The sequence below is a fragment of the Solanum pennellii genome, chromosome 2 (genome assembly GCF_001406875.1).
Source record: "Solanum pennellii chromosome 2, SPENNV200".
Lineage (NCBI taxonomy): Eukaryota > Viridiplantae > Streptophyta > Magnoliopsida > Solanales > Solanaceae > Solanum > Solanum pennellii.
The window spans coordinates 53,481,124-53,508,520 of NC_028638.1; the positions used below are offsets into that span (position 1 = coordinate 53,481,124).

The 27,397-nt window shown below is 33.1% G+C and overlaps 5 protein-coding genes, 2 non-coding genes and 1 pseudogene across 7 annotated transcripts; 6 read left to right on the top strand and 2 right to left on the bottom strand.

Moving 5' to 3' along the window:
• Positions 1-2,133: 2,133 nt before the first annotated feature.
• LOC107010595 lies at positions 2,134-4,175 on the bottom strand (annotated as a pseudogene).
• Positions 4,176-6,632: 2,457 nt separating this feature from the next.
• LOC107011268 (monodehydroascorbate reductase 4, peroxisomal) lies at positions 6,633-12,197 on the top strand. The gene is made up of 7 exons (XM_015210683.1): positions 6,633-6,810; positions 7,585-7,636; positions 7,894-7,974; positions 8,913-9,031; positions 10,004-10,223; positions 10,812-10,930; positions 11,288-12,197. The coding sequence occupies exons 1-7, from the start codon at positions 6,691-6,693 to the stop codon at positions 12,020-12,022; spliced, it is 1,446 nt and encodes a 481-aa protein (XP_015066169.1). The 5' UTR covers positions 6,633-6,690; the 3' UTR covers positions 12,023-12,197.
• Positions 12,198-13,052: 855 nt separating this feature from the next.
• On the top strand, positions 13,053-13,124 carry TRNAP-UGG. The gene has a single exon. It is a non-coding gene; the product is annotated as a tRNA-Pro (tRNA).
• A 194-nt stretch (positions 13,125-13,318) lies between these two features.
• LOC107011493 (50S ribosomal protein L12, chloroplastic) lies at positions 13,319-14,129 on the top strand. Its single transcript, XM_015211019.2, has one exon. The coding sequence runs from the start codon at positions 13,398-13,400 to the stop codon at positions 13,968-13,970; it is 573 nt and encodes a 190-aa protein (XP_015066505.1). The 5' UTR covers positions 13,319-13,397; the 3' UTR covers positions 13,971-14,129.
• A 968-nt stretch (positions 14,130-15,097) lies between these two features.
• Positions 15,098-15,169, top strand: TRNAP-UGG. The gene has a single exon. It is a non-coding gene; the product is annotated as a tRNA-Pro (tRNA).
• Positions 15,170-16,254: 1,085 nt separating this feature from the next.
• Positions 16,255-17,074, top strand: LOC107011859 (50S ribosomal protein L12, chloroplastic-like). The gene has a single exon (XM_015211528.2). The coding sequence runs from the start codon at positions 16,330-16,332 to the stop codon at positions 16,888-16,890; it is 561 nt and encodes a 186-aa protein (XP_015067014.1). The 5' UTR covers positions 16,255-16,329; the 3' UTR covers positions 16,891-17,074.
• A 1,958-nt stretch (positions 17,075-19,032) lies between these two features.
• On the top strand, positions 19,033-22,259 carry LOC107011607 (serine/threonine-protein kinase ATM). The gene is made up of 2 exons (XM_015211177.2): positions 19,033-19,188; positions 19,395-22,259. The coding sequence occupies exon 2, from the start codon at positions 19,449-19,451 to the stop codon at positions 21,957-21,959; it is 2,511 nt and encodes an 836-aa protein (XP_015066663.1). The 5' UTR covers positions 19,033-19,188; positions 19,395-19,448; the 3' UTR covers positions 21,960-22,259.
• Positions 22,260-24,046: 1,787 nt separating this feature from the next.
• Positions 24,047-25,211, bottom strand: LOC107010632. The gene has a single exon (XM_015209911.2). It carries the CDS (start codon positions 25,033-25,035, stop codon positions 24,343-24,345), a length of 693 nt encoding a protein of 230 aa, XP_015065397.1. The 5' UTR covers positions 25,036-25,211; the 3' UTR covers positions 24,047-24,342.
• Positions 25,212-27,397: the final 2,186 nt, after the last annotated feature.

Here is a 27,397-nt window from a genome sequence, read left to right on the forward strand (position 1 = left end):
AAAAAAACTTTGTTTTCTCTTAAGAAGAAAAACTTGCAAAACAGATAACACACAAACGCAAGAAGTGGATGCGCGGTGGAGCCACACAATGGAGGTTAGGCAGAACATAATTACTTAAATTTTATATACATATTAATTTCTTTTTAAGTATCTATAAATGATTAATTAGAACTCAATAAATAAAATATTGAATGACAAAAATCACGAATTTTGATAGGACTGCTTTCGCAGAAATGCGCCCATTTCATTTAATTTTTTATTTTTGTCTTCAAAATTGTTGGTCTTTAATTTATTTATTTTTTATCCCAGACACTTCAAGTAGAAAATAAATAGTTGAAAATGTCCGTAGCAAAAACAAAAAATATCGCAAAGATAAATTTTTTTTTTTTACAAGACATAAATTTAGTTGAAGTATATTATGTCCAGGCATAAGTCGCGCGATATAAGTTATCCCTCGGGCATAAATTCAGTTTCATTGATAAGTTATATCGTAAAACAAGCCAAATTATTCCAAACACGAAAACTTGAAAAAAAAAAATCCAACTCTAATACTACCCAGGACAAAAGTTTAGTGGCCCAAGTTATATCACAAGACATAAGTTCAGTGACACTAAAATACGTTACACAACATAAAATTTATTATATTACAAATTCGAGAAGGCAAAAATTAAAAATTATTATCGAACTTATTTTGTTACGTTACAAATTCACGTAAGTGGAATATTGTTGTGGGCTTTAATAGAACGAAGGTGATACGAAATATATTCCCCACAATTTTGGTCCGCCCATTATTTTTCATCACATGTTTGTCGAGGGTATAAATTATGAAGTAATAAAGTAATAAGCAAAAGGAGTTCAAAAAACTTTAAAAGATAAACTCCCCACGTGAATTATATCACATGTTGGGTTGGCCATGGTAATTTTCACCATTCCAAAAGTTTCAAAAAGTTGAAAGATAAATTATAATATATAAATAACATGTTATAATTTACCATTCGTATAAAGATTTATTCATTATGAGTGTACAAAACTAATAAGAAATAATGACTAAATTTAAAGTGCTAAGACCATTATACATATCATTTTTGATGTGAATTCACTTTTTGATTTTTCGACATGTTTTAGATAAAGGCTAAATATTTTTAGAAATTTCATAACATTTTACTAATATTATTAGATTAGAGAGTAGATTGAATTAAATATTAAAAAAGTGTACTTTTGTATATGATTGTGCTCATCTAATTTGTACGTGGGCCGATAGCTCCATGGGCCTACTAATTTTGGGCCGCCTACTAACCATCCGTAAGCCATTTCCACTTTTGTCTTATTTTATACTAAAATCTTTAATTTTTGCTCTCGAGACAAATAATTTCTACTAATTTTCACATCATTAAATCCCACAAGTTACGTTCTTACTTCGAAACCATGTTAATTTTGTCCCTATAAAACGAGAATTTTCATTATTTTCCCTATGAAATCATCTTTTATCTCTATTCTCTATCTTTCTCTATAATACTCTCTCCATTCCATATTAAGTTAATTTTTGAGATAAGAAAAATAAATTAAGATATAAATTAAACTTAGTTTTTCATTTTAATCCTTATTAACTATTGTCAAATTTATTATCAAAATAAGTAAAAAATATAATTAATCATTAATTCCAATACTAACTAAGAAAGGGTAATATTGGAAAAAAACATTCGAAAAGTAGTTTTGAAAACTTAACAATTAAGTTAATTTGAAAAATAAAAAATGTCTAAAAAATTAACTTAATAAGGAACGGAGGTAGTACTATTTTTCTTAGCTTTATTATTTTATAATAAACCTGCAAACATCTTCACTAAATTGGAACATAGTTACTTGAAATGAGAAACTTAAATTTTTAAAAAAATTCATCACTGTTGAAGTCTGGTAGCGGAACTGGGAGGTGCCAGTTGGTTGAGGACGATAATAGGGCCCACGTATATGTAACGGGACAGAAATAGAAAATTATCGAATCGTTTCAGTTGGTACGGGCTTTGATTCGATCATGTCTAGTTCAGAAAGAAATTTTAAGAGTCTTTAAGACTTTGTTTGTGACTTTTTTTCCTTAACAATAGAACATGAAAAATATATAAAGAAGGCAGACCCTAATTTTTCTTCGATAGACAAAACATCAATAAGTATATTATTATGAGATTACAAACTTAGACACGAACATAAACATAGATTCAACAAGATGATAAAATGTTTTTGTAGCTTAAAAGCTTACAACAAACATCTTTACTAGCAAATTGAAAAACCATTATTCCTTATTATGTAATTAAAAAGATGTTGATATTATAGCAACATAAATCCCCTTAGGCCTTAATTATCAAAAGTTCAACTGATCATATTTTGAGTTCCTGTCAGGGTAAAACAGTCCAAAATGTCTCTCCGTTTCATCCCCTCCTTTTCCTCTTTCATCAAACATTGCAAACAAAAAAGTCTCTATTTCCCTTCCAGGCTTCTTTGGAGTGCCATTTCCAACATGATTAATCACATTCGTGTAATAAGTCCGCGCATTATCAGTAGTTGCAGCAGGGTGTCCATAAGAAGGCCAACCTGTTTCCGAAACAACAATTTCCACATTAGGTGCACCAGATTTCTCCAGAGCGTAGTACATACTATCGACTAACGCGTCAAAAAGATTTTGGTAACCAGCTGAGTTTGTTCCTGAATCTGTAAACAGAGCATAGGATAGCGGTATATCTTTCGTATTATAAATGTAACTGAAATACGGGTAAATATTTACTAGCAATGGCAAATTGTTGTCTCTATATTGGATCAGTGAAACCTCTCCAATCAGGATTAAACATACTGTTTTGTGGAGGCCATGTATTTGTTAACAAGGCTGAATATGTCGCGGTTGAGACTTTAATTTGATCTTGCAATCCTGCCTCTACTATCGCGTTATGAACATTTTCAATAGCAGGACCAACAAATGGAGCAAGTTCTACATTCTTTATTGGGCTGATTTCATTTCCAACCGCGATATACCTGAATTTAACACTAGGGAAATAGGCTTTTATGTTATTGTTTACCCAATTTCTTGCTTGATTTGGATCTTGTGCTAGTGTTTTGACATGTTCATTTGGGACATCAACAAGGACTTCAATGTTACTTCCCCTTAGAGCATTATAAACATTTGTGTCTGGATAATAAATTCTTATTTTATTGATACCATTGGCATGACAATGATTTACAACATCATATTCTGATGGCAAATTATCAGCCATTCTTCCATAACATACCCCAACAGAGTATACTCCTGCAATATTTGAAACAATAATTTAGCAAAAAAAAAAAGAGATCCAAATTAAATCTCAACTTATAATTAATTTGTACTAGATGTGACATGAATAGATAAAAATGACTTCAACTTATATATATATGTACATCGGCAACGTAAGGAATTTCTATCTTCATTATCTAGGTTCAGACAATCATTTTTAAAATTTCAAATCTCATTTTAAATTGACTTTAACTTAAAAATTAAATGCTCCCTCCGTCGCGTTTTATATGTCATGCCGTTCTATAATCATATATTGCCTATTATATCCTTGATAGAGTAGTTAATTAATCTTGAAAATATATTCATCATTTATTATAAAGTTGACTTATGAAAACATTAAATAAGGATAGAAAGGTAAAGTTATATCATTTCTTAATGCAAATGCAAAATAAAAAGGTGTCATATAAAATAGGACGGAGAGAGTAGTGCTAAAACATTATTGATGTATAAGTTAAAAGACATAATATTTTTAGATCATTAAAAAGATGTCTACAACTAAACATTCTGAAGATATGGGATCTGAAATCTAAAAACTAAGATTCGTTACACGATATAATAAGTTAATATTTGACATGATAATATAAAAATTATTTATATGAACGATATATTGCTTTAACTCTAAATATATATATATATATATATATATATATATATAAAAAACATTCACAAAGAATAGAATGAATCTAAATGTTTTTTCAAAATTTTCAAATAAATTGAGACACAAAAAATATTTCGAGAGACCTGTTATTTGGAGGCCACACATTAACAGTATAAACAATGCAACCATAGGTACAATAGAGAAACTCTTAGTGAAGAGAAAAAGAAGAGACATTATGAAAATGTAAGTAACATATAACAAGAAAGTTTCAAATGGAGAATTAATATGGATAACATAATCAAACAATTGCTTCTTATATAGAGAAGAAGCACTAGATTTAGAAGCAAATTCTGGGAACCTAAGTTTACTAATTTTCCGGTCAAGCATTGTAGATAGTAGACCTACTAAAGACTTTTTCCAAACAAGTAATGGAAAAATAAATGGAAAGACTGGAAAATTGAGCAAATTGCTGAAATTTTAGTCATCTATATTAATTATTATGGGTCATTTGGTGTGGCCAGTAAGAAGGCAACTTAGTTGTATACTCCGGTTTATTTTTTCTTGTTAATTATTCTCTGAGTAATTTTTTATTTTTAATTGTTACATTTAAAATTAATAGTAAAATAGTATGTCAATTGTTATACCTTAAAAGATATGTTAAATTCAACTGTGACAAGTTAAAACGAATGTAAGGAATATTTATTTTTATATAGTAAGAAAATATTAGGTTATTCATGTAAAGTAATTTAGTAACTCACAAATAATACATGAATATAAATTATGATAGAACTAATATAATATCTTAATAGGATAAAATGAAAATAATCAATAACTATATATAATTAATATCTTTATAATTGTAAGTTTATAACCAAATATCAAATGGCATGTATGTGTAGTGGTTGTTCTTGACTTAGGAAAATATTTAAACTCACACAATAATTTACTTTATAATTAGGCTGGTTTCATGATGTATAATTTTTCCCCCCACCCCACCCCACCCCACCCGTTGGGGGTCAACAGCTAACACAAAAAAGTTAATTTAAGCCTAATCATATCTCAAAGTTAATTTAAAGAAACGAGGATTGTCCAAGTCTTATAAAGAATATATTTATTTTGTTATTAATGTGAGACTTTTATCATTCTTTAACAATAATCAATCTCTTGTAGAACGATGAAAAATGTTTAACACATTCTCTTAAACTCGTTTCACACTATACACAAATAAGGGTAAAGCTGCAATTTTAGTTACGAGTTTGCTAGATTAGAGTTTTGAGTTAAAAGTGAAAATTACGCGATTAAATAAATATGTACTAATTAACTATTTTACATAGCTATAATGAAGAAATTACTAACCGCTTTTAATATATAATCATATTCATGCAAATTTTAAATTTTGTATAATTTGGTTGCTAATTGTATAAATTCATAATTATTATCTTGTTGATACATTTGTTAATTCATTTGATCCGTATAAGTTATAAAGAAAATTCTAAATGTATAAATACTTATTTTATATATTCTTTTCTTGTTTTTATATTTCATAAACAAAATATACAAACAAAATTATATTATTTATATATTGACAAACGAGTTATATAAAGAATACACATAACAAACAAAATTATAACGACCAAGCATAAATAGGCAAACCATAGTTAAAAAGAAACTTATTAAATTCAATTTATTTTATATGGAATTTCCTTAATATTATATGTGTTAGAGATATCAATTGTATATTATCCTTTTTATTTTTCTCTCAAAAGGGGCAAAAAAGAAAAAGAAAAAAGAAACCTGTAATATGATATTTCCAGAAACAGCCACGTCAGTCAACTTGATCATTGACCGTCTATCACACATCCCTATGCAAAAGATCATATCCTACTCCACGTGTATCAATAATACTGCTTTCTCTCCTTTCAGTGGGTCCCTCTACCTACTAGTATTTTTCAATAAAGAAGTAATTTCCCTTCTAATCCTTCAACAAATTATTATTAATTGAATTTCATTTTGGTCCTTTGTGAACTTTGCGAAACATAATTTAATCTTGAAATCATGAAAATGCATATTTTGATCTACATAGATAATGGTCGTATATTATTTTGTCTTTACAATTCAAATATTAAGTAATAGTACATAAAAATAAATGATCTAATAATTAATATTCCGTTAAGTTTTGAGAAAAGTATTAAAAATAATATATTACTAGTAATTTTGTTTTTCATGCTATTCACATTTCTTAAAATATACTTTTCTATTTGATTAACTAAATTTAGATATGCCTAATCTGCTGCTACATAATAAAATTAATTGTTTCAATCTCTTAATAAAAAACTGAAAGAAGTGTTTAAAACACTCTTAAACTTGAAGAAAATTTAAAAATGTATTTCACTCATGTTGCAGGATTCAAATATATTTAGATTCAATTAATCAAATAAATAAACACTTTTTAAAATTATCAACAATTCAAAAAATTAAACTAATAACGCACGTCAAATTTTTATAAGTGTTTTTTTCAAAAAAAAGTTTTTGAATATGTAGAAGCAAAAATAATAAACATGCAAAAGCAGGACTAAAAGAGAATATTTTCTAAATATAAAGGTTCATAAGTTCAAACTAGAAATGGAAGGATTTAAGGGCAAACTGGTAAAAGAAGTGGTTGAAATTGGTACAGCCGCACGTTAATTGTATGATCCGTAATCAAATTTAATTTGAAAAGGGTAAGAATAAGATATTAAATTTGGGATTTTTGGTCCTTAGAATTTTGGGGAAAGTGGAAATGGGTAGGGCCTTTGTGTATGTAATATTGGGAGGAGGAGTTGCTGCTGGTTATGCAGCTCATGAATTTGTTAAACGAGGTGTCTCTCATGGCGAACTATGCATCATCTCTGAAGAACCTGTAAATATTACTTGATTCCTTACTTTTTTTTCCTTCTTCGAGCTCAGTTTCAGCATTAATTTATGGGTTCTTTTGATGTTTTTATCTTCTTCTTGTTCTTTCTTTATCTGTGTTATTTATTATAAAACGTTGTAAATGTTCAATTTTGTGAATTCTTATGCGTGTAATCCAATTTGAGTTGGTTTTCTTCTTATCTGAGCTGAATTTGGGGTTTTGTGATGACTTTTCGAGTCTAGAATAAAGTTAAATTTTTAATCACATTGAAACTGTAGCTTCTACATAGTTTTAGGAGGAACGTAGTGATACTTGAATTGGTAGGATGAATCCCAAAAATCTGTTCTGATTCCAATAACAATGTCACATGATAGAAATGCTAACAATCTGTAGATCTGATATTGAGTTTTTAGTGCATACCGCCTACTTGTGAAGTGCTGCTGGAATGGTTGTTTCTTTTTACTGTTCCTCCCTCTCCACATTCATTTTCTAGGAGGCAAAAGATGCATAAACTTATCAATTTATTTACTCTGATCCAATTTAATGTCATTAGAAATAATAAAGATCACAGCTTCGAGTAATCTGCCCCTTTTATCTATCTTGAGCTTTTACCTTCCTCGAGTTAAAACTAATGTCATTAACAAAGGAAGACCAAAATTCATCAGATGCTTCCTTATGGAGACAATCATTCAATGGATGGGTAACACATGATGGCTCTCTCTTGTTGGAGCTTCCTGAAGTTTCCTACCTCATCTTCTAAACTTCTGCTGTTCTTTTCAGGTTGCTCCTTATGAACGACCTGCATTAAGCAAGGGTTATTTACTACCAGAAGGTATCTCCCAGTCACCTCACCCCTGTTCAGATTTTTGTCTTAGACATCTTCCAAGTGGATGTTAATGCTTTCTTTAGATTTAAAGATAAGTTTTGTTGTGCACTGCAATTTTGGGGAAATATCCTACACGCATTAATGGTGGAATAATCCCTGGCTATAGTTACAGTCACTTAACAAAAGTTATCTGGATGAATTGTTTCTTCTTTTCTCTCCTATGTTCATTCTTTTTTAACCTTTTGAGATTTTATTCTATGCAGATCCTGCACGTCTGCCTGCTTTTCATTGTTGTGTTGGTTCAAATGAGGAAAGGTTGACGCCGAAGTGGTACAAGGAAAACGGTAAATTTTAAATATCTTTTGCTTCCATTGGCTTTAAATATTTTAGCAGGCGTCATTGTAATGCATCAATTTTTATTTATGGTTGTCATAGATATATTTAGAATTGTCCAAAGTGAGCATTGCAGTTACTGACTGCCTTGAACGTATAAATGTTATTGAATTACTTGCATAGAGGTAGAGCTATAAAAATTAGAATCACACTATGTGTTATTCTATTGTAGTTAATGTTGCAGCATCATTTTGTTGTTGGCATTTGCTTAAGGAATTAGAAAATCCAGAAGTAATCACATATACTTGACGACATGCCCATACACCTCATTTAAAAAATGTCTGAAGGATTACAAATTAAGAGATTAACTGGACTGTTCCAATTAGTTAATTCATCACATATGGATGTCTTCAGGGTCAAGTTTGATGTTTGTCTCACCTTTTGTATGACTACCTATTGAGAGGATAGTTGTTTCATAAAAGAAGAAAAAGGATTAACCTTTTCATTCAGAAGGTCATCTTTGCTTGATGTAGTAGAAACCTTGTTATATAGGAAGACCATGAACTATTTCCTGATATTTAATATCTGCTTACGTTTCATGTTTAGCCAACATTTTGGAAGATTAGAATCAGGGGAAAAGATTTTGAGAGTGAGATCTATGCTTTTCTTGGGCTGTAATTAGCTGCAGCAATACTGGTTTTTAAATCACTTAAAATGAAGCTTCAATAGCCATAGACATCATAAGGTTTTGGAATTGATCTCTTTTCATGGAATGCACTAGCTGGGAACGGCAACAAAAAAATGCTGCTGGTATATGGCATCAGTGATCAGAATATGTTATTATGTTGAGCTATTTCTTTTTTTTGGTTACTTTTTAGTGCAAAAGAATGAGGTATTTAATATCTTTCCAAGGAAATTGATAAGTCATTGATTGTTCTATTGCCTTTAGGCATTGAGCTGGTCCTTGGAACTCGTGTAAAATCAGCTGATGTGAGAAGGAAGACATTGTTGACCGCAACGGGTGAAACCATAACCTACAAGATTCTCATAGTGGCAACTGGTGCTCGGGTATCTAATTTATCTTCGGGCTCTTCTGCTGTAGCACCATATTTTGTTGCATTTTTTATGCATCAAGACATTAGAGTAGTGTCCTCTTCTGATGGAATGAATAAGCAGGGGCAAATGCAACTTCAAGTTACTGGGTTCGGATCCAGTACTTTTGATGTAGAACATAAAGTCATTTGCAACAAATTGTAGATGTGAACCCGTAACTTCAAAAATATAATGAGTTCAATGCTAAGAACCCTTATGCGTTCTACCCTAAAGGTTCTTAGCAATGTAATTTTATAAGTGGGGTCTTGAGAGGGTAGAGTGTATGCAAATCTTACCCCTGCCTCTTTATCTTTACGAGGTAGGGGTAAAGTATGCGTATAACCTACCCTCCCCGGACCCCACTTGTGGGATTACAGTGGGTATGTTGCTGGTTCTTGAGAACCTTATAGGTGCAGCCCTCCTGGATCTGTCTCCGTTAATAAGGTCTAGATACTTCCTTTAAGTGATTTCCCAGAGAAGTCAGTGGATACTGAAATACAATTCTGCTGTACCAGCTAGGAAAGAAAATGAAAATTCTGTTGTTTCACAATACCTTAGCTTCTTCACACTATTGTGCATGTGATTTTTATAGTTTGTTTATATCTGTTATATTTCTTGGTTCCTCTCCATAGGGACCGTGAAAATAATGTTAAGAATTAGTAGCATAAAAATTGCCCATACAATCATTTTGATATGTATCCTGCAGAAACTAGGTGTCAAGCTTGTTAGCATAGATGTTAGGATTCATGGACATTCAGATGAGTAGAGTTCATTTAGTTCAGTACTAGAATTTTGAAACAGAGTTAAATTAATGAGTGCGCTCTGAGGGTTCATGCCAAAAGCTTTATTTGGTGTGGACTAAGTTCAATCTCAAAGACCAAGCTTCCTAGTGAACAATGAAATTGAAATTTATGAAGTCTCTGACTTTTGGTTGGCATGTTTTGTTAGGCTTTGAAGCTTGAAGAGTTTGGAGTGAGTGGCTCAGATGCTGAGAGTGTATGTTATTTACGGGATTTGGCTGATGCAAACAGGCTGGTTAATGTGATGCAATCTAGCGGTGGTGGCAATGCTGTTGTAATTGGTGGTGGCTACATAGGAATGGAATGTGCTGCTTCTTTGGTGATTGGCAAAATAAATGTCACCATGGTCTTTCCAGAAGCACACTGTAGTAAGTATTCTTTTGTGAAGATGGAAAACATTCGTTTCTTTTTTTAACTCGAGTTTCTTTAGGTTGCTTGTAAATTATATTCTTTTGTGAAGTTGGAGAACTTTCTTTTCTGTTTCTTACTCGAGTTTCTTTAGATTGCTTGTGATATATCAGAAGTAAAAACCGTGTTTTCTACTCTCTAGAGAATTATGTATTAGTATAACTTTAGTAGTTGCGTTTTATCCAGAAAATACAAACCACAATCTGAAATCTAGCACATGCCTTACTCTCCAAACCATGCTATTAGTACAGAAAACAGTGATCTCAGTAATCAACAAATGCTATAAAGATATGAAAATTGATCAGAATGTGGGACTTCTGCCCACATATTTCCTCAAAATATGAAATCACTGATTGAAAGCTTATGTATGAGAAAAACTGATTTGTTTCTTAATTCTCAAAACCCAAAGTCCAAGAGTTACTTACAGATATAAACCATAAATGTGCAACCATTGCTGTTCTATCTTAAGTTCATCAGAAAACAAACTGTTGTTTTTTCTAATGTTTTCATAAAGCATTTAATTTTCTTGCCTTTTCTTTTGTTGTTAGTGGCCCGCCTATTTACTCCTAAAATTGCAAGTTTCTACGAAGAATTTTACCGGTCAAAAGGAGTTAAGTTTGTGAAAGGCACGGTCTTGACATCATTTGATTTCGACTCCAATGATAAGGTAAAGCCTGTTGCTTGCTTCACTTAGGTGGTGTTTTCTTTGAAAGCTTTTCGCAGACGTGTTTGTTTGAACTGCTTTTTCATTTACCTCTTCTTGAACATTTCCAACCTCAATTTCACTAGGTACTTTGTTAATGCAAACTCAGTTTATTAGTTTCTGAAAACAGCTTCTATTTTGTTATCCTTTTTTATTTGAATAAGAAAAGGTTAACTTTTACTGAAAGAGTGAATATTCTTGAACTCCGTTTAACAAGTCACTTTGTTAAGCCGGAACTAACATTAATCATCATTTCACAATTTTATATATCACTGAAGTTATAATGGACATGATGCTTGAACGCGGGGACCTTTTATGTAGATGACTGCAGTGAATTTGAGAGATGGAACCAAGCTACCTGCTGACATGGTCATCGTAGGCATTGGAATTCGACCAAATACCAGCCTCTTTGAAGGGCAACTTACTCTTGAGAAAGGAGGGATAAAAGTCAATGGCCAAATGCAGTCAAGCAACAGCTCAGTCTATGCTGTTGGGGATGTTGCAACTTTTCCTGTCAAAATTTTCGGTGAGACGCGGAGACTTGAACACGTTGATTCTGCAAGGAAGTCAGCAAGGCATGCAGTTGCTGCAATCATGGAACCAGAGAAAACAACAGAGTTTGACTACTTGCCATTCTTCTACTCCAGAGTCTTCACACTCTCTTGGCAGTTCTATGGTGACAGTACTGGTGATGTAGTCCATTTTGGGGATTTCTTGGGGAATAGCTTTGGTGCATATTGGGTGAACAAAGGTCACGTCGTTGGGTCTTTTCTAGAGGGTGGAACCAAAGAGGAGTATGAGGCTATTGCAAAGATCACAAGGCTCAAACCAGCAATTGAGGACTTGTCTGATCTCGAAACACAGGGTTTAGGATTTGCATTGACATTGAGTGATAAACCAGATTCATCGGAGGCTGTTGTCGTCAGCAGTAGTTCGGGTTCCACTTTTGTAACAGAGAAACCTTTACATGTTTGGCATGCAACTGCTGGAGTCATTTTGGCTGCTTCAATTGCTGCCTTTGCATACTGGTATGGTAGGAGGCGTAGAAGGTGGTAAATGTCTTGTTCAAGAAGCATTTCGCCACGGAAGATTTTTACACGTCTATTCCTGCTGTGTTGTATGATTTTAGCTTAGAGAATTTGAAATACTTGGCCTGTAAATGGCTTCAATCTTACAAACATGTATTCTGTCTTTACAGTATATATCAATACACATTATCCTCAATCCCTCAGCATGCTCTCTTTATGTTCAAATTGCTTATGTTTTGACAGTAGATATTAATTGGAGGAACCTTAAAATGAAAAGGAAGAAAATCAATGCTATTGGTGGATGCTCTTGAAAAATTGGAGCTTAATATATGAGATTATTATCCTCAACCCATCAATTAAACGACTCCAAAATGGTACATTCAAGTTCGAAGAGAAACAGCGTTTATGTGTCACCATTTTAATTTAAACATAATATATAAATGTGTTAATTAATTTGGTTTTAGCAGATATGTTTGATTTTCTACTTTGGTTGCAATTTAGACTTGTATAAGTTGAACAACTATACATGTATGTCTAATATGATATTTTATGTGACAATTCATGTCTTTTGTGCATTATATACATAAAACACATGTCTCTATTTGTTTAAGTTGTGAAATGCAGCCACCATGAATCTATGCCATGGATTTAGGGCTGAGCTAAAGGTAGCATGAACTAAAATGGAGAAGAAAGCAATTTACAGAAGGAAGAAAAATAGGGAGAATCTTATTCCACAGAATCATACAAAATAACACCGAAAATGATACAATGCTATATATATATTTACACTGCTAACTCTAACCGAAGGCTCATACATTCTTTCCTCGCTCATTGATGTTACTACCTATCTAACTAATTCTACATAAGTTAGTTACAGTTTAAATAACTGTCACGTCACTAGGTTCAATATAAATTTATATAAGTTTGAGTGTCAATTTATGCATACTTAAAGTTAAAGTGCATACATGTCTACTACAGCTAAATTAAATGACATATTTATTTATTACCTTTCTAATTTTCATAACGTTGAGACTTGAGAGTACATGAATTTCAAAGCAGGGCATTTGGTCTAGTGGTATGATTCTCGCTTTGGGTGCGAGAGGTCCCGAGTTCGATTCTCGGAATGCCCCGCTATTTTTTTAATCAATATTAGTATCGTAGCAGTATTAGTAAGGTTTATATAATCTAAAATATATTATTAGCGATATGAGAACCCAAAATATAGATTTAATTGCTTTTGAAAGATTTAAATTTATTCAATAATAAATTAACCAGAAGTGAGAAAAGAAAAAAAAAACAGGGAACTATATATGACCTTATCAACACAATTTTTCAATCCCCTTATCCTAAATTTTTGTAATCTCCCTCTTTCACTCTCTCAATTTCTCTTTAGTTCAGCTACAATGGCTTCCACATTATCCACAATTACCCTTCGTTCTCCCTCTCCTATTTCTCCAGCAACCGCAATCTCCACGCACGCTTCAATTTCCTTCCCCACCAAAACCCTAGAACTTCCCATTCGCACTCCCAAACTGTACCACCGCCGAGCAACTCTCGTCCGCCCTCTCGCCGCCGTCGAAGCACCGGAGAAGGTAGTCCAGCTCGGAGATGAAATCTCCAACTTAACCCTCGCTGATGCCCAGAAACTCGTCGAGTACCTTCAGGATAAGCTTGGAGTTTCAGCCGCATCCTTCGCTCCCGCTGCCGTCGTCGCTGCCCCTGGTGGAGCAGCCGCAGATGCTCCAGCTGTGGTTGAGGAGAAGACGGAATTTGATGTAGTCATCGATGAAGTGCCGAGTAATGCTAGAATTGCGACTATTAAGGCTGTTAGGGCTTTAACAAGTTTGGCTTTGAAAGAGGCTAAGGAATTGATTGAAGGATTGCCTAAGAAATTTAAGGAGGGTGTTTCCAAGGATGAGGCTGAAGATGCTAAGAAACAACTTGAAGAAGCTGGTGCTAAAGTTTCTATTGCTTAAACAAATTTGTGGTAAATGTTCGTTCTTAGTTGTGTTTTCGCAAGAGAATTCAGTTGTTAGATATACTTGTACTCAATTTTCTCAAATCAAGTTTTTTCAGTCGTCTTTGCTTATGATTTGTGATTGTTCTAGTTTTAAATTGTTAGTGTGTTTGTTGTTTGATGACTTGGTCTCACAATCAGGCAGGCGAGCAGTCATAATCTTAGCTTGAGCCTACTGTCGCACACCTCTGTTGAATGTTAATAATGAGAGTGATATAACTAATTGGGATCGATCCAAAAATTATTGGTTCTTATGTTGGGCAATCTCAACAATATGCAACTCCACTGTATAATATGAGTTAGGTTATCTCATTTTGGCCATGAAAATAAGCTGATAACTGAAATGCAATCAACTGTTGAACCATGTTACCTCTCTGTACTCTGCTATGGTGCAAAGATCACAGGGCTTAAACCAGCAATTGAGGGCTATGGATTTCGCATTGACATTGAGTCGTTAAGCACAGCCATCAGAGGCTGTTGTTGTCAGATTCCAGTCTTGTACATGCTTGGCTGCATCAATTGATGCTTTTGCATACTATATTGTTGAAGAAGCATTTCCCCTTTACACATCAATTCTAGTTGTGTTGTATGATTTTAGCTTTTACTTAATTCGGAATACTTAGCCTGAAAATGGCTTACAAATTTGTGTTGTCTTTTAGGGGATATATCAGTATCCCCATAATGCTCTCTCATGTCCATAATGCTTATGTTTTAACACTGGTATCTGTAATAGGAGAAAAACGCAGCTTCAAAATGTCTGTGAAGAAAGTAGTGAATTCATGCATTTTTTGTTTCAACGTCAGGCAGGCATTTTGAATGCTAAATCTCATACTTGAAAAGGAAAATTCTAGTTTGAAGTGAATAGCACTTGAACCTGTGACCAATTGACCATTTCAATTCTAATCATGTTGGAACTTGGTATATTTACAATACTATCTGCAAGATGGTTCTTTTTCTCTAGTAAAGATGATAGTTTAAGGATGGGAATATATCTCATTTGCTCCAAGAAGATTTTTCATACTCCTTTCATTAGGAAATCATGAAGGTTTTACAGTATAGCAATATGAGTACACGAATTTCAAAGCAGGGCATTTGGTCTAGTGGTATGATTCTCGCTTTGGGTGCGAGAGGTCCCGAGTTCGATTCTCGGAATGCCCCGCTCTTTTTTTATATTCAGGAACCACTAAAATTTAAGAGAATTTTACGTAGGAAAAAATATATATATCTAAACCAAAATAATGATACTTCGAAACTCTAACTAAACTAAAATAACTATACTAAAAAAATAATAATTTAATTGTTATTATTAGAAGTTCCGAGGAATTAATAAATCAAACTTAATAAATCAAACGGAAAAGGCTTAAAAATACCCCTAAACTATTTGACATGGCTCATGCTTACGCGCATGTCACGTAACATTCACATGACATTTAACAATTTCAGTTAACAAGAAAGGTATTTTTAACTCAATAGTATGACTGAAAGGGTAGTTTTTAAGCCGAAATATAGTTTAAATATATATATGAGCTATTTCAAATAGTTTAAGAGTATTTTTGAGTATTTTTCGTTAATCAAATAATATTAAATGAAAAGTCTTAGTTATTACTCAATCCGTTTAAAAAAAGAATGTTCTTATTTTCTTTTTAGTTTATTTTAAAAAGATTGACATCTTTTTTTTTGGCAATAATTTAATTTTAACTTTTCACGTGGCATGTCGATCACAAAATTAAAACACTTTAACACATTTACATAACTTTAATTTAGACCACAAAATTAAAAAATCTTCTTTTCTTTTTTTTAAATTTTATTCCAAATCATATTATATCATCTTTTTTGAAACGGAAGGAGTAATATAAACTAATAATTTTTTTTAAAACAGGTAAATAAGAAAGAGAATATCTCTCAAATTCACATTCTTGTAGAGCTTCCCAATGTTGGATATTTTAAAGAAATTATTACTACAGCGAATAGTAATATTAGTGGTTATTATAAATATTAAATTATTTTAGTTTAGCTCAGTTTATATCTCTAAAAAGTAAAAACCTATGAAGAGCCTGTTTGAATTGGTGTTTAGTTTGACTTATTTTTATTTTTTTTTATCATTTTAGTTTAATTTAGCTCGTTAAAAATAAGTCTATCGGCCCTCACTAAATTTCTTTTTTCTCCAATAAAATTTCAATAATAAATGGATTAAAATACAAAATAAAAAAATGAGATCCTATATATAACCTTATCAACACAATGTTCATTCCCCTTATCCTATTTTTTCTTGCTCCCTCTTTCATTTCCTCTCCTCAATTTCTCTTTGCTCTGCTACAATGGCTTCCACATTATCCACTATTGCCCTTCGTTCACCTTCTCACATTTCCCCCTCCACGCACGCTTCAATTTCTTTCCCCACCAAAACCCTACAACTCCCCATTCTCACTCCCAAACTCCACCACCGCCGAGCCACTTTTGTCCGCCCTCTCGCCGCCGTCGAAGCACCGGAGAAGGTAGTCCAGCTCGGGGATGAAATCTCCACTTTAACCCTAGCTGACGCCCAGAAACTGGTTGAGTACCTTCAGGATAAGCTTGGTGTTTCAGCCGCATCCTTCGCTCCTGCTGCCGTTGTCGCAGCTCCTGGTGGGGCAGCCGCAGACGCTCCAGCTGTGGTTGAAGAGAAGACGGAATTTGACGTAGTCATCGATGAAGTGCCGAGTAATGCTAGAATTGCTACTATTAAGGCTGTTAGGGCTTTAACAAGTTTGGCATTGAAAGAGGCTAAGGAATTGATTGAAGGATTGCCTAAGAAATTTAAGGAGGGTGTTTCCAAGGATGAGGCTGAAGATGCTAAGAAACAGCTTGAAGAAGCTGGTGCTAAAGTCTCTATTGCTTAAATCAATTTGTGGTAAATGTTCATTCTTATTCCTTTTTTTTTTTGAACTGGGAAAAATTACTCTTAAGTTTTTTTTTTTTTGTTTTTGTAAGAGAATTCAGCTGTTAGATAGTTGTACCCAATTTTCTAAAATCAAGATTTATGGTTCTGCATAATTTTGTAATTGTTATTGTGTGTTTCAATTTCTTCTCATCCTCTTAAATTGTACTCGATGAAATAGTCAATGCGCGCGCAAGTCTGCTCAAAGTAACACTAGGCTCGTAACTTATATCACTGGTGTCTGTTTCCTCAAGTTTGTATGAGTTGTAATAATAGTTGAAAAATCTCTTGTCCCAAAATTGACCTAAGCCATGCCTGTGCCATCTTACATGAAAATCTAGAGTGAAGCCTAGCAGATGAAACTTATAACCTGTACAATTTTATTTTTTTCATTTTCATAAGTTTGACCTAATCCATTCATTTGTTTGAGCTGTGTACTCGATAGACGACACACCTTCAACAGAGGGCAAATAGTCAATGTTGAATGAATTTGTTGGAGAATGCCATCAGCCTCCATAAATGCTATGTAATCACAGTGGGCTTCAAATGTTGTCTGGTTTCTCTCCATCCACAGAGCATGAATGCATTTAGCATATAATATTCTGTTTAGTTAAGCACTTTGAGACTTACTTTTGGAGTTGTTGATTGCTCAATCTAAGTGCTGCAAACATGTGTTAGCAATAAAACTTGGTCTATTGATCCAAGTCAAAATTACAGAAGATAGAGATGTTCTCTATTTTTCGAGTGTGTTTGACAGAATTTATACAATGTATTCACATAGAATGATTGTATGTGAATACAATCTCCATTTAGACAACCTATCTGTAGTAGGAAGCCTGTTTTCAGAACTAAGTTAGTAACAGGTTTGGCAACACATTAGGATGTACTTTCTTGTATTTATGAGATCATCGAAGAAAAGGGACGAATTTCAGAAATATTTGGTCGTGAAAATTGTGAGTATATGAAAAAAATAATTTTTATTTTCAAAGTGAAAAAAAATATTTGAATAATGAGGTTTTAAGATTTTTGTGAGTTGTACGGAATTTTCATTGTGTATATAGGGTTTAGTTTTTAAATGACTTTGTAGCTATAACTTGGTTATATTACCAGACTAGTTTAGTGTATTCTTCTACTGTATTTTAAAAAATTCTTGAAATTTATAAATAGTGTATATTTAAATTGTTTCAAATATTTGGTTTTTAGGACAAAAAGTAGTCATTGATACTCTTCGAATAGAGCTATACAAGAAGGTTCAGAATTCAGCAACGAGATAATGGAAAACCAAAAGATATGCTAAAAGACCAAGGCATAGGGTTAATACAAGAATATATATCATGAAGTAAAATAGATAAATACAACTAAGGAGAAGGTCGAAAGTTTTTTTTTTTTTTTCGTGAATATTCTAAGCTTAGAAGACACAAAGACTTTGTAGCTTTCTGAAGTTCTTTGAAATATTTTTTATATACATCACAAAAAGTCAAATTTTCTTTAACGTTAAATTGAACTTCACTTGAACGTTAAATAACTATTGATTAACACCAAAAAAACTAATTAGTAGCAAGTTTTGATACTTCACTTGAAGATGATTGGGATAGGTCAGTATAAGACTCAAGATTAATGGTTGATCTCCGCAAAAGATGTCATAAGCATGTCCAATTCTAAGGTGGGCTCTCCCGAAAAAGGTCCCATTAGTTGTCCAATCACAAATAAACATTAAATCGCTTCAACGAATGATCCTTCCCAATTCCACAAAAGCACAAATTATAACAAGTATTTTCTCGATCTTAATTTTACCACGTGTCACCATCCCAATTCCACAAAGACATATTATAACAAGTATTTTTTAATTTTAATTTTACCACGTGTCACAATATGATTCGTCGTGAACACAATCCTTTTCCCGTAGAACCCAAAAAAAAAAGAGCGGTAAATGATGGATGCTTCAAATTTCAAGGAAGATCCCCAAAATTTACCGCCTACATCGTTGGAAACCTTTCATTTCTTACATTACATCTCGACCGTCCAATCTTTGTTTTGTTTCATTTCAGAGAGTTAATGAAGCGTTTTCAAGGCATCTTTAATCTCAACCGTCCAAGCTCTGTTTTGACTGATAGAAACGTAAAATAAGCCAACTGTACGAAAATATATTTTTGTCCAAAACTCCTTGCGGTTTCTACAAGCTCATTTACTCTTCTCTCTCTCAGTGAACAGAAGAGGCAAGGCGATTCCTCCAGAAGTTTGCAAGCTCTGGTCGATTCTGGTTTGTTCCTTTCCTCTGTTTATGTTTATTCATTTTATTTATCTGTTATAGTTTTTGTATGTGGTGATTTTTAATGTCTAGAAATGGAACCCCAAACCCTATGTTTATAGAAAGGTTGAGAATTTGTGGTCTGTGTTTCTGATTATGTTTTTTTTTGGGGGGGATTTTTCTGAGCTGGGGTGTTATGTTTTTTTTTCTTGTTGCAGATTTGAACCGGTATAGAACTGAAGTGATTGTGTTTTGTAACGTTTTATTTGGGTATGTCGAGTGAAGAAAACGCAGAGAAGAGCGAAAACCTAGCTGGGTTGTCAGCTGAAGCATTGGACTCTGAAACCCTAATGGCTGATTCTGGAACTGGGTTGCCTGATGAGGTGCCTAGGGTTTCTGGTGATAATGGAAATGTGGATACTGGTGCTATTAGCGAGCCAGTTGTTGCTACAGAGGAGACCCCGGAAGTGGGGAATGACGCTGGTGGTGATGTGGTGGAAGTTCATGGTTCACTGGATAATGTGAGTGGGGGAGAGCTTGTTAGTGAAGGGGCTGAAGCAGATCAAGGGTCTGGACATTTGGTTGAGGTAATGAACGGAGAGGAGAAAGTAGCTGGTGGTTCGGATGATGAGATGATTGATGCTGTTGACGGAGAAACTGCAGAGGATGACTCTGGTGAAGATACAACTAGTGTAAAACATGTTTATGCAGTTGGTGACTTTGTGTGGGGCAAGATTAAGAGTCATCCGTGGTGGCCAGGGCGTGTTTACGATGCTTCTGCTGCCTCTGACTTTGCTATGAAGTATAATCAAACAGGTCGATTGCTAGTGGCATACTTTGGAGATGGGTCATTTTCTTGGTGCCCCCCTTCGCAATTGGTGCCTTTTGTTGACAACTTCGAAAAAATGTCAAAGCAGAGCACTTCCAAGAGTTTCTTATATGCTGTTGAAAAAACCTTGGATGAAATTGGTGTGCTTGTGGAGTTTCAAATGACCTGCCAATGTGTCTCTGAAGAGAGTCTTACTGGACTTAGTTGGCCATTGGCAGTGAATGCTGGAATCAAAAAGGGTGTTCAAGTGCCTGTGTCAGAAACTGTCAGTCTTTTACTTTCTCAGTTTGAACCTGCGGAAAGACTTAAATGTCTAAAACGTAATGCACTAACCAATTCTCATTCCAATATACTTGAGTTTGCTGTCTTGGAGAGTTGGCTATCTGCTTTTTATCGTGCTAAGTATGGACACCCTTTGGCTTCATATTGTGAACCCCTGCTAGTTGAAGGCCTCGAGGACAAGAAGGAAGATCAAGTCATTGATGCAAATGACTTCAGCATACCGATTGAGGTTCCCATTCAGGGTCCATCAGAAGAAATTCCTAATTCTGGATCTTCAAAGTTTCCTATGACTGCCTGCGACAAGATTTATCAGAAGAGGAAGCAGAAAAGTGTGGCTGAACTTATGGGAGAGAATGCCAAGCCCAAAGGCAAGAAGACAACTGAAGACGATTCTACACCTTCGTCTGTAGAAACATCTGAGAAGAAAAGGAAGAAGTCTGGTGAAAAAGCTAAAGGTCACACTGGCAGCTCGATGAGTGTTGATGAAAAAATTGGTAAGAGGGTCAACAAGAAGTCTGGTGACAGTGACTTGGTGAAAACAAAGAAACTTAGTGTTTCAATTCCTGAGAGTGATGAAGTTGGCAACCAGCAAGACACGAATGCGGGCCCTTTATCAAGGGAAAGAAAGAAGAGCAAGTATTTGTCACCTCCTTATACAAGCCCTAAGTGGAATGCAGGAAAATCAAGCTTTAAGAGAGAACTGGCAATAGAATCACAGAAATTTTCTGATATTTCCAAGATTGGTGAGAGGATGACAAAGGCTGCTCGTCTTCTTTTGTCTTCTCCTGATTCAAATGGGAAAGAGGCCTTCAAGGATGACGTTGACAAGAGTTCTGGGATCAATAAGCGAAGCTCTAGGACTTTTGATACCATGGCTATCAATTCATCTGTGGATGAAGTTTTGTCCGAGGTTCAGTCTACTGCTCTAAACCCTCTTTTATTGAGGAATGGATCTCTTGAGAAGGCCAGAGGTTTCATTTCCACTTTCAGAAACTCGCTATATTTTGATGGATCAAACTACAAGCAGTATCACCAAGTGGAAACAGGAAAGAAGAGAAAATCCGTGGGATCAGGAAATCTAATTTCCCAGAGTGATACTGAATCACCAGACTCCGTTCCTTCAAAGAAGAGGAAGACAAATTATGCAAAATCAGAAGTTACCAAACTCAAAAAAGAATCTGGTCCTTCTAGTCAGGGAAAAGAAGATGAGGATGATGGTAGAGAAGCTTCATCTGTGATTCTGTTGGTGGCATTTTTAACTGGTTTTTCTTTGCCATCAGAAGATGAAATCATTCGAATATATAACAAGTTTGGAGAGCTGAATGAAGAGGAAACAAAAGTGCTACGTGATTCGAACTCTGTTCGAATTGTCTACAGGCGTGGTGCAGATGCTGCACAGGCCTTTAAAGAATCGGTAAGGCAAAGTCCTTTTGGTGCTGCTAATGTGAACTTTACGCTCAGCTATTCCTCTAAATCTGAGAGTCCACTATCCTCGCTAAAAGCTCGTAAGGGGAAGTCACAGGTACAACTAATCAAGCAGAAGCTGAAAGGGATGGCATCAATATTGGATAAGTGCAAGGGTAAGATTACAAGCGAGGAGAAATCAGAGTTGGAGAATGAGATAAAAGGCTTGCTGGAGAAGGTAAGTGCAGCGACTTCAACAAACCCATAGGAGATCCCTGAAGCTGGTTGCTTCAACTTGATGTGTTCTCCTTTTGTTGATAGTGTTAGTATATTGTCCAGCTTATGTTGATTAGGATACTGAATGCACTTGTATTAGGTTCGTGTATGAAGTAGGAGCATAGGATGCTAGCTCTGTACAATTGATTTGCTCAAGTTACTATAAAGTTGCAATCACTTTGATTAGTTTTTGTTAAGAGTTAGCTGAATCTGCAGCCATCCCCTCACCAACCAAAACTAAAAGGGAAGTAAATATGCGGTTGTGTATTGTGTTTATGAATATTCTTGTCAATGTGTCGTTGTCAAAGATCCTGAACTGCACTCATAGAGATAGTAGCTTGATTGCTTGTAGAATGCAGGGATACGCTCGTTTTTCTGAGTCTATTACTTGCACATTCAGAGTTAAATCATACTGATTTTGGCTTGTTTTTGGATACAATAGCCTTGTGAACTTTGTATTTGTCACGTGACTGCAGAAGTTTAGTCTCTATATCAAAGGCAGAGTGCACACATCTTTATATATATATTTTTTAATGAATCATCAAGAATATACCTTCTGGGTGCCAGTGAATGTCTGATAAGCCAAGAACAGTCTTGAAGTTGTGGTAACCATAATATCAAAACACAGATGGTGAAGAAAGGCATCAAGCATTAAGCAGTTAGGAATACATCAATTACAATTAGATGAAGTCAAGAGTTCATTCAGTAAGTTTGGCATAATAATGGCTCATAGTCTTTGCCAAACATTGATTGGAGCTATAAGACTGTAAACAAGCTATGTAACTCTAGATTTGGATATCACCCCAGTTAAAATTAACAATCTGTCTGACATTTTAGAAAAGAATATTTCAGGATTTGCAGAAAATGAATTATAGTAGGTTTCAAAACATGTTTGAAGAATATTTATCCCTACTATTATTTCCTTTTTTGAAGTTCCAGAACTTTAATTGTTGTTGTAATGTATATTATTACCATTTCGAATTAACTATGTTTTTTGGATTTTTTTTTTTTTTTGCAATTGTTTACAAGGGATCAAGGAAGGTTGAGTAGAACCAAAATGATTAGAACGCTTAATTATTCAATTTCATGGCATTTACTATTTTGGATTAATTATTGGGTTGTCCTTACAATGACATTATATATCAAGAACAAACATGAAAATACAAAGAAAAGAAGAATGATCTGGAAAATAAAAAAATAAATAAAAACAAACTTTATCCTGATAAAAACACAATTTGTTATTAGGATTCTCTTGTCTCTCCGTGCTTAAATAAAAAAACAATTTTGGCACTAATAATGTAAGAGGGCCACACGTCTGCTATAATACTATGAGTCAAGATTTGTTATTATATTAATTGATTGGGTTGGTAGCTAGGTGCAATCCATTGCCAATAGATTTACAATTTTTAATTATATTGATTGCAAATTCTGTAGAGATTAATGTTGCTATATCATATCTATTCCACATTTTAATGTTGTCAATTACGAGTTTGGGCCTCTTTTGTGAAATTAGGTGAAAAAAGGAGGCCCTTTTGCCATATCTTAGTGTGGTTCTTTTTCGAAGTTATTTGCTGTTTCTCATTCTAATAGTAATTTACGTTTCTCATTCCAGTAATTTCTAGACATTGTTATCTAAACTTTATGTTTATTCATGACGTCTAATCCGAAAATTATTCTAGCTTTGAGTATTTTAATTTAAAAAATTATAATTTATTTCTTAACGAACCAACAACATAGATCGTAGAAAAGTGTTCCATATCATAAACATAATCATGTTGTGCAACTGTTCCAGCCCCCACCCTTGGGCCCAATCAATACATATCTAATTTTTTACATTAAGTTGATGCTAATAAGCAAACTGGGGAATCATTAAGCAAATATGAAAAAGAAACTTCCCTTCATTTTAAAAATAGAAGTACTAGAAACTAGTATTTAAGAACAAAACAAAGATAGGTCATCTTTAAAAAGGTAAAATTTATGTATATGATTTAAATAGATAGCTTTATTATACCTCTTTTTTTTTTCTAATATAATCAAAAGAAAACTTTAGATAAAAAGAACAAGGTAACAAAATAGCACTGTGGTAAAGAAAAATAACATACAATAAACTGTACAATTCAGAAATACAAGATACAAATTGGTGGTTTTTTAAAGTTCAAAACCCCCCAAAATATTCTATTTCTAATAATACTGATCCTGCTATATTGCTCTTTTTCCCTTTCACTGTTCATGATTCTTCCATTTATGAACAATGCTGTAGACATCGGAGATACGACGGAGTCACAGATTCGAGCTTTGAAAATAAAGATGTACTGAGCTGTTTTCAGATGAACAAATTTCAAACACAGGATGTTTGAAGAAGATTAAAAAAAAGGTTACCCAGTATTACCTTGAGAAGGGATTCCAGTGTAAGAAACTCTGCCAAATCCCAAATGACCAACTTGTTCATACAAATCTAACCAAAATTGTTCTACATCAAACTTAGCACTAGTATTGTTTTTGTCTTCTTCCCCAATTACAATTCCCAATGATTTCTTCAAATTTCCTGTAACGATTTCTTCATCTCTAACTGATCTTGTTGAAACTCTTCCATCTATACTGTCCAATTCATACGTAACGCAGTCACGATAACTGTAACTCTTCTCCATTTCCTCCTCCTTCTTCTTATTCTGAATCATCTTCTTCTTCTTCTTATTATTATTCTTTTTCTTCTTTTTTTCCGATTTTTTACTTTTCCCCAAATATTTTCTCCCCATCGTCCACGGGATCCTGAAAAACGCCAGTGTTAAAATATCAATCACGGCGCAGGGGCAGCAACATAATGCAACGCAATCGGCTACAACTCCAGCTGTACACGACTTGCACGATTTCCCTGTACATTCAATCGGGTCGCCGTCGCCGTCGTCGACGACGGTAGTCATGTGGCGGTGGTTTTTCGCGGCGGTTATTGAGCAGTTTCTTGAAGGAGTACTGGTACTACTCATCACGTTTCCAGTACTCTTGTTACGTGCAACTGCTACCGGAGATGCAGGGTAAATATCTTCCATATTTCTTTTAATTTCTTTCATGAAAATTACAAAAATATCAAATGATGATTAACAGTTACTTTAAAAAAATAATTATAAAGTATAGATACATAAAAGTTTTGTAAAAATGTAGATATAATATATACACATATATTTTTTATATATATGCATATAAAAATAGTATTTGTAAAGAAAATAAAAAGAGTGAGGGGAGAATCAGTTTAATAGGGAATTTGGTATGCTGTGAGTTTGAGAGCGTCTTTGACTCTTTTAAAGGTACCAATAAATAGTGCTCCCTCGTTTCTAACTATTTTTAAATTTCAAGACCGATGGGAGAGCCAATATTTTTTAATTTAGGAAGTTTGAAAAATAAATAAATATAAATCATTTAAAAATAAATCACAAGATTTATTATATATACATAATAATATTTATGATATTGCATTTTAATCATGTATTATAATATTTTGCCAAAGATAATTCGAATGACCCTCGAGTTTTACCTGGCTTTTCCCATATATAGTTTGGACATGATTTTAACAACAACAATAATATATCAAGTGAAATCTCATAAAGCACTATGAAAACTTTATCACTATTTTTTCGAGATACAGAAATTGTTTTTGAAATTTAATGATTTAAAATAATGCTTATTTGGAGTTGAAATTTTGTTTGGACGTATAATTTGAATTTCTTTATATATATTTTTCTTGTAAACATAAATTTTTCAAACTCTTACAAAATCTTTTCAAATAAATAAATCATGGTTTAGAAACACGATATTTATATTCTCTTAATAAATAAATATTTATGACTATATTTTATTATAAATTTTTTAATTAAAAATTACCAGTCAAACAATAATAATAAATTCACTATTTCTTTAATATAATCGTGTATGCTTGATCAATATAAATAACTTTTTTTATATCACCATGTTATCAAAAAAAATTATTAGTAATGAATTACTATGATATTATCATTATAATAGTTAAAAGATGACCTGCCGATGATGTAAAAGAGTGATACTGACATGTCTATTACCTAAAACTTAACCTTTAAATATTCATAATTTAGGTTTGACGTAATAATTTCCTTCTTTACTAACTACTATTTTACTGACCATTTCCGTCATCACTAATATCCTCATGCAAGTCAAATTCATATTTTAATTATAATCTTTGGATTGCTTCCAAATATCTTTAACTTTAATCTGATATTTGTGATCAAATTAACTATTTAATCATTATATTGACACTTTTTTACTATCACCGAAATATATTACTTTCTCCGTTTAAATAAGAATGATCTAAATTTGAATTGGAACAAAATTTAAGAAAAGAAAGAAAAATTTTTAACTCAAAATGTCTTTTAATCTTGTGGTCTTAAACGTAACGTGTAAAAAGTTAAAGTGTTACCAAAAAATGAAAGGAATCATTCTTTTTGAAACAGATTAAAAAGAAAATAAAGTTATTCTTTTTAAACGAGGACTATAAAAAAAGAAAATAAGGTTATTTTTTTTAAACGAAAGGAGTATAAATTTTATATCAGATTAATTATCGAATAGAAAATCAAAGTACCAAAAGCAAACTATATTAAAAAATATTTTTAGCCATATCATTTATATATTCTTGTGATTCCAGAGGGCAGAGAGATGTATCTAAAACGGACAAGGTGAAAAAAAAACCCCAAAAAAAGAAGTACAGGGAAAAAATTTACTGCTCAGTTTGACTGCCTGAGAACTCAACCATATTCTCTATGAAACATGGTGAAAAATCATTTCACTATTACAATTTAACCACTTTGGGCAACCCCACCCCCCACCCCCACAAAAAGACTTCTTTTCTAGTTTCCAGTTTCTAGAGTGCAATGAGTAGAAAACAAATGGAATATCTTAAAAGTAGTTAAAGATTTGGCCTTCAAAAGGGGCTACTTAGTTAATTCTGGTGTTAAATTTTATATTTAAAAGTTATATATTTAAAATTGAAAAAATGTTATGTCTTTAATACAGTGGTAATGATGTCCATTCGAATGAATAAATTTTGAGTTTAAATCCTAAATAGCACAACATATTTTCATTTAATTTTGGTATTCACGTATCATTATTTTTGGACATTCTTAATTAAAAAATTGACTCTACTATTGATTCATGCATTTTTTAACAAATTTATAGATATAATATTAAAAAATTTCAACGAAGCATTATCATAGACACCCCTTCATATAGGGTGCAACCTTTTCACTACAACCATTCAAGGGATATATTCGAAATCGAGACATGTTGTATCGGGATGTATTCAAAATTAAAATATTGAGTGATGTATTTGAAAAAGAGATGCAATATTAATGTATTTGAAACACGATATATCGGAGCATTAAGTGATGTATTCAAAATTAAAACGCG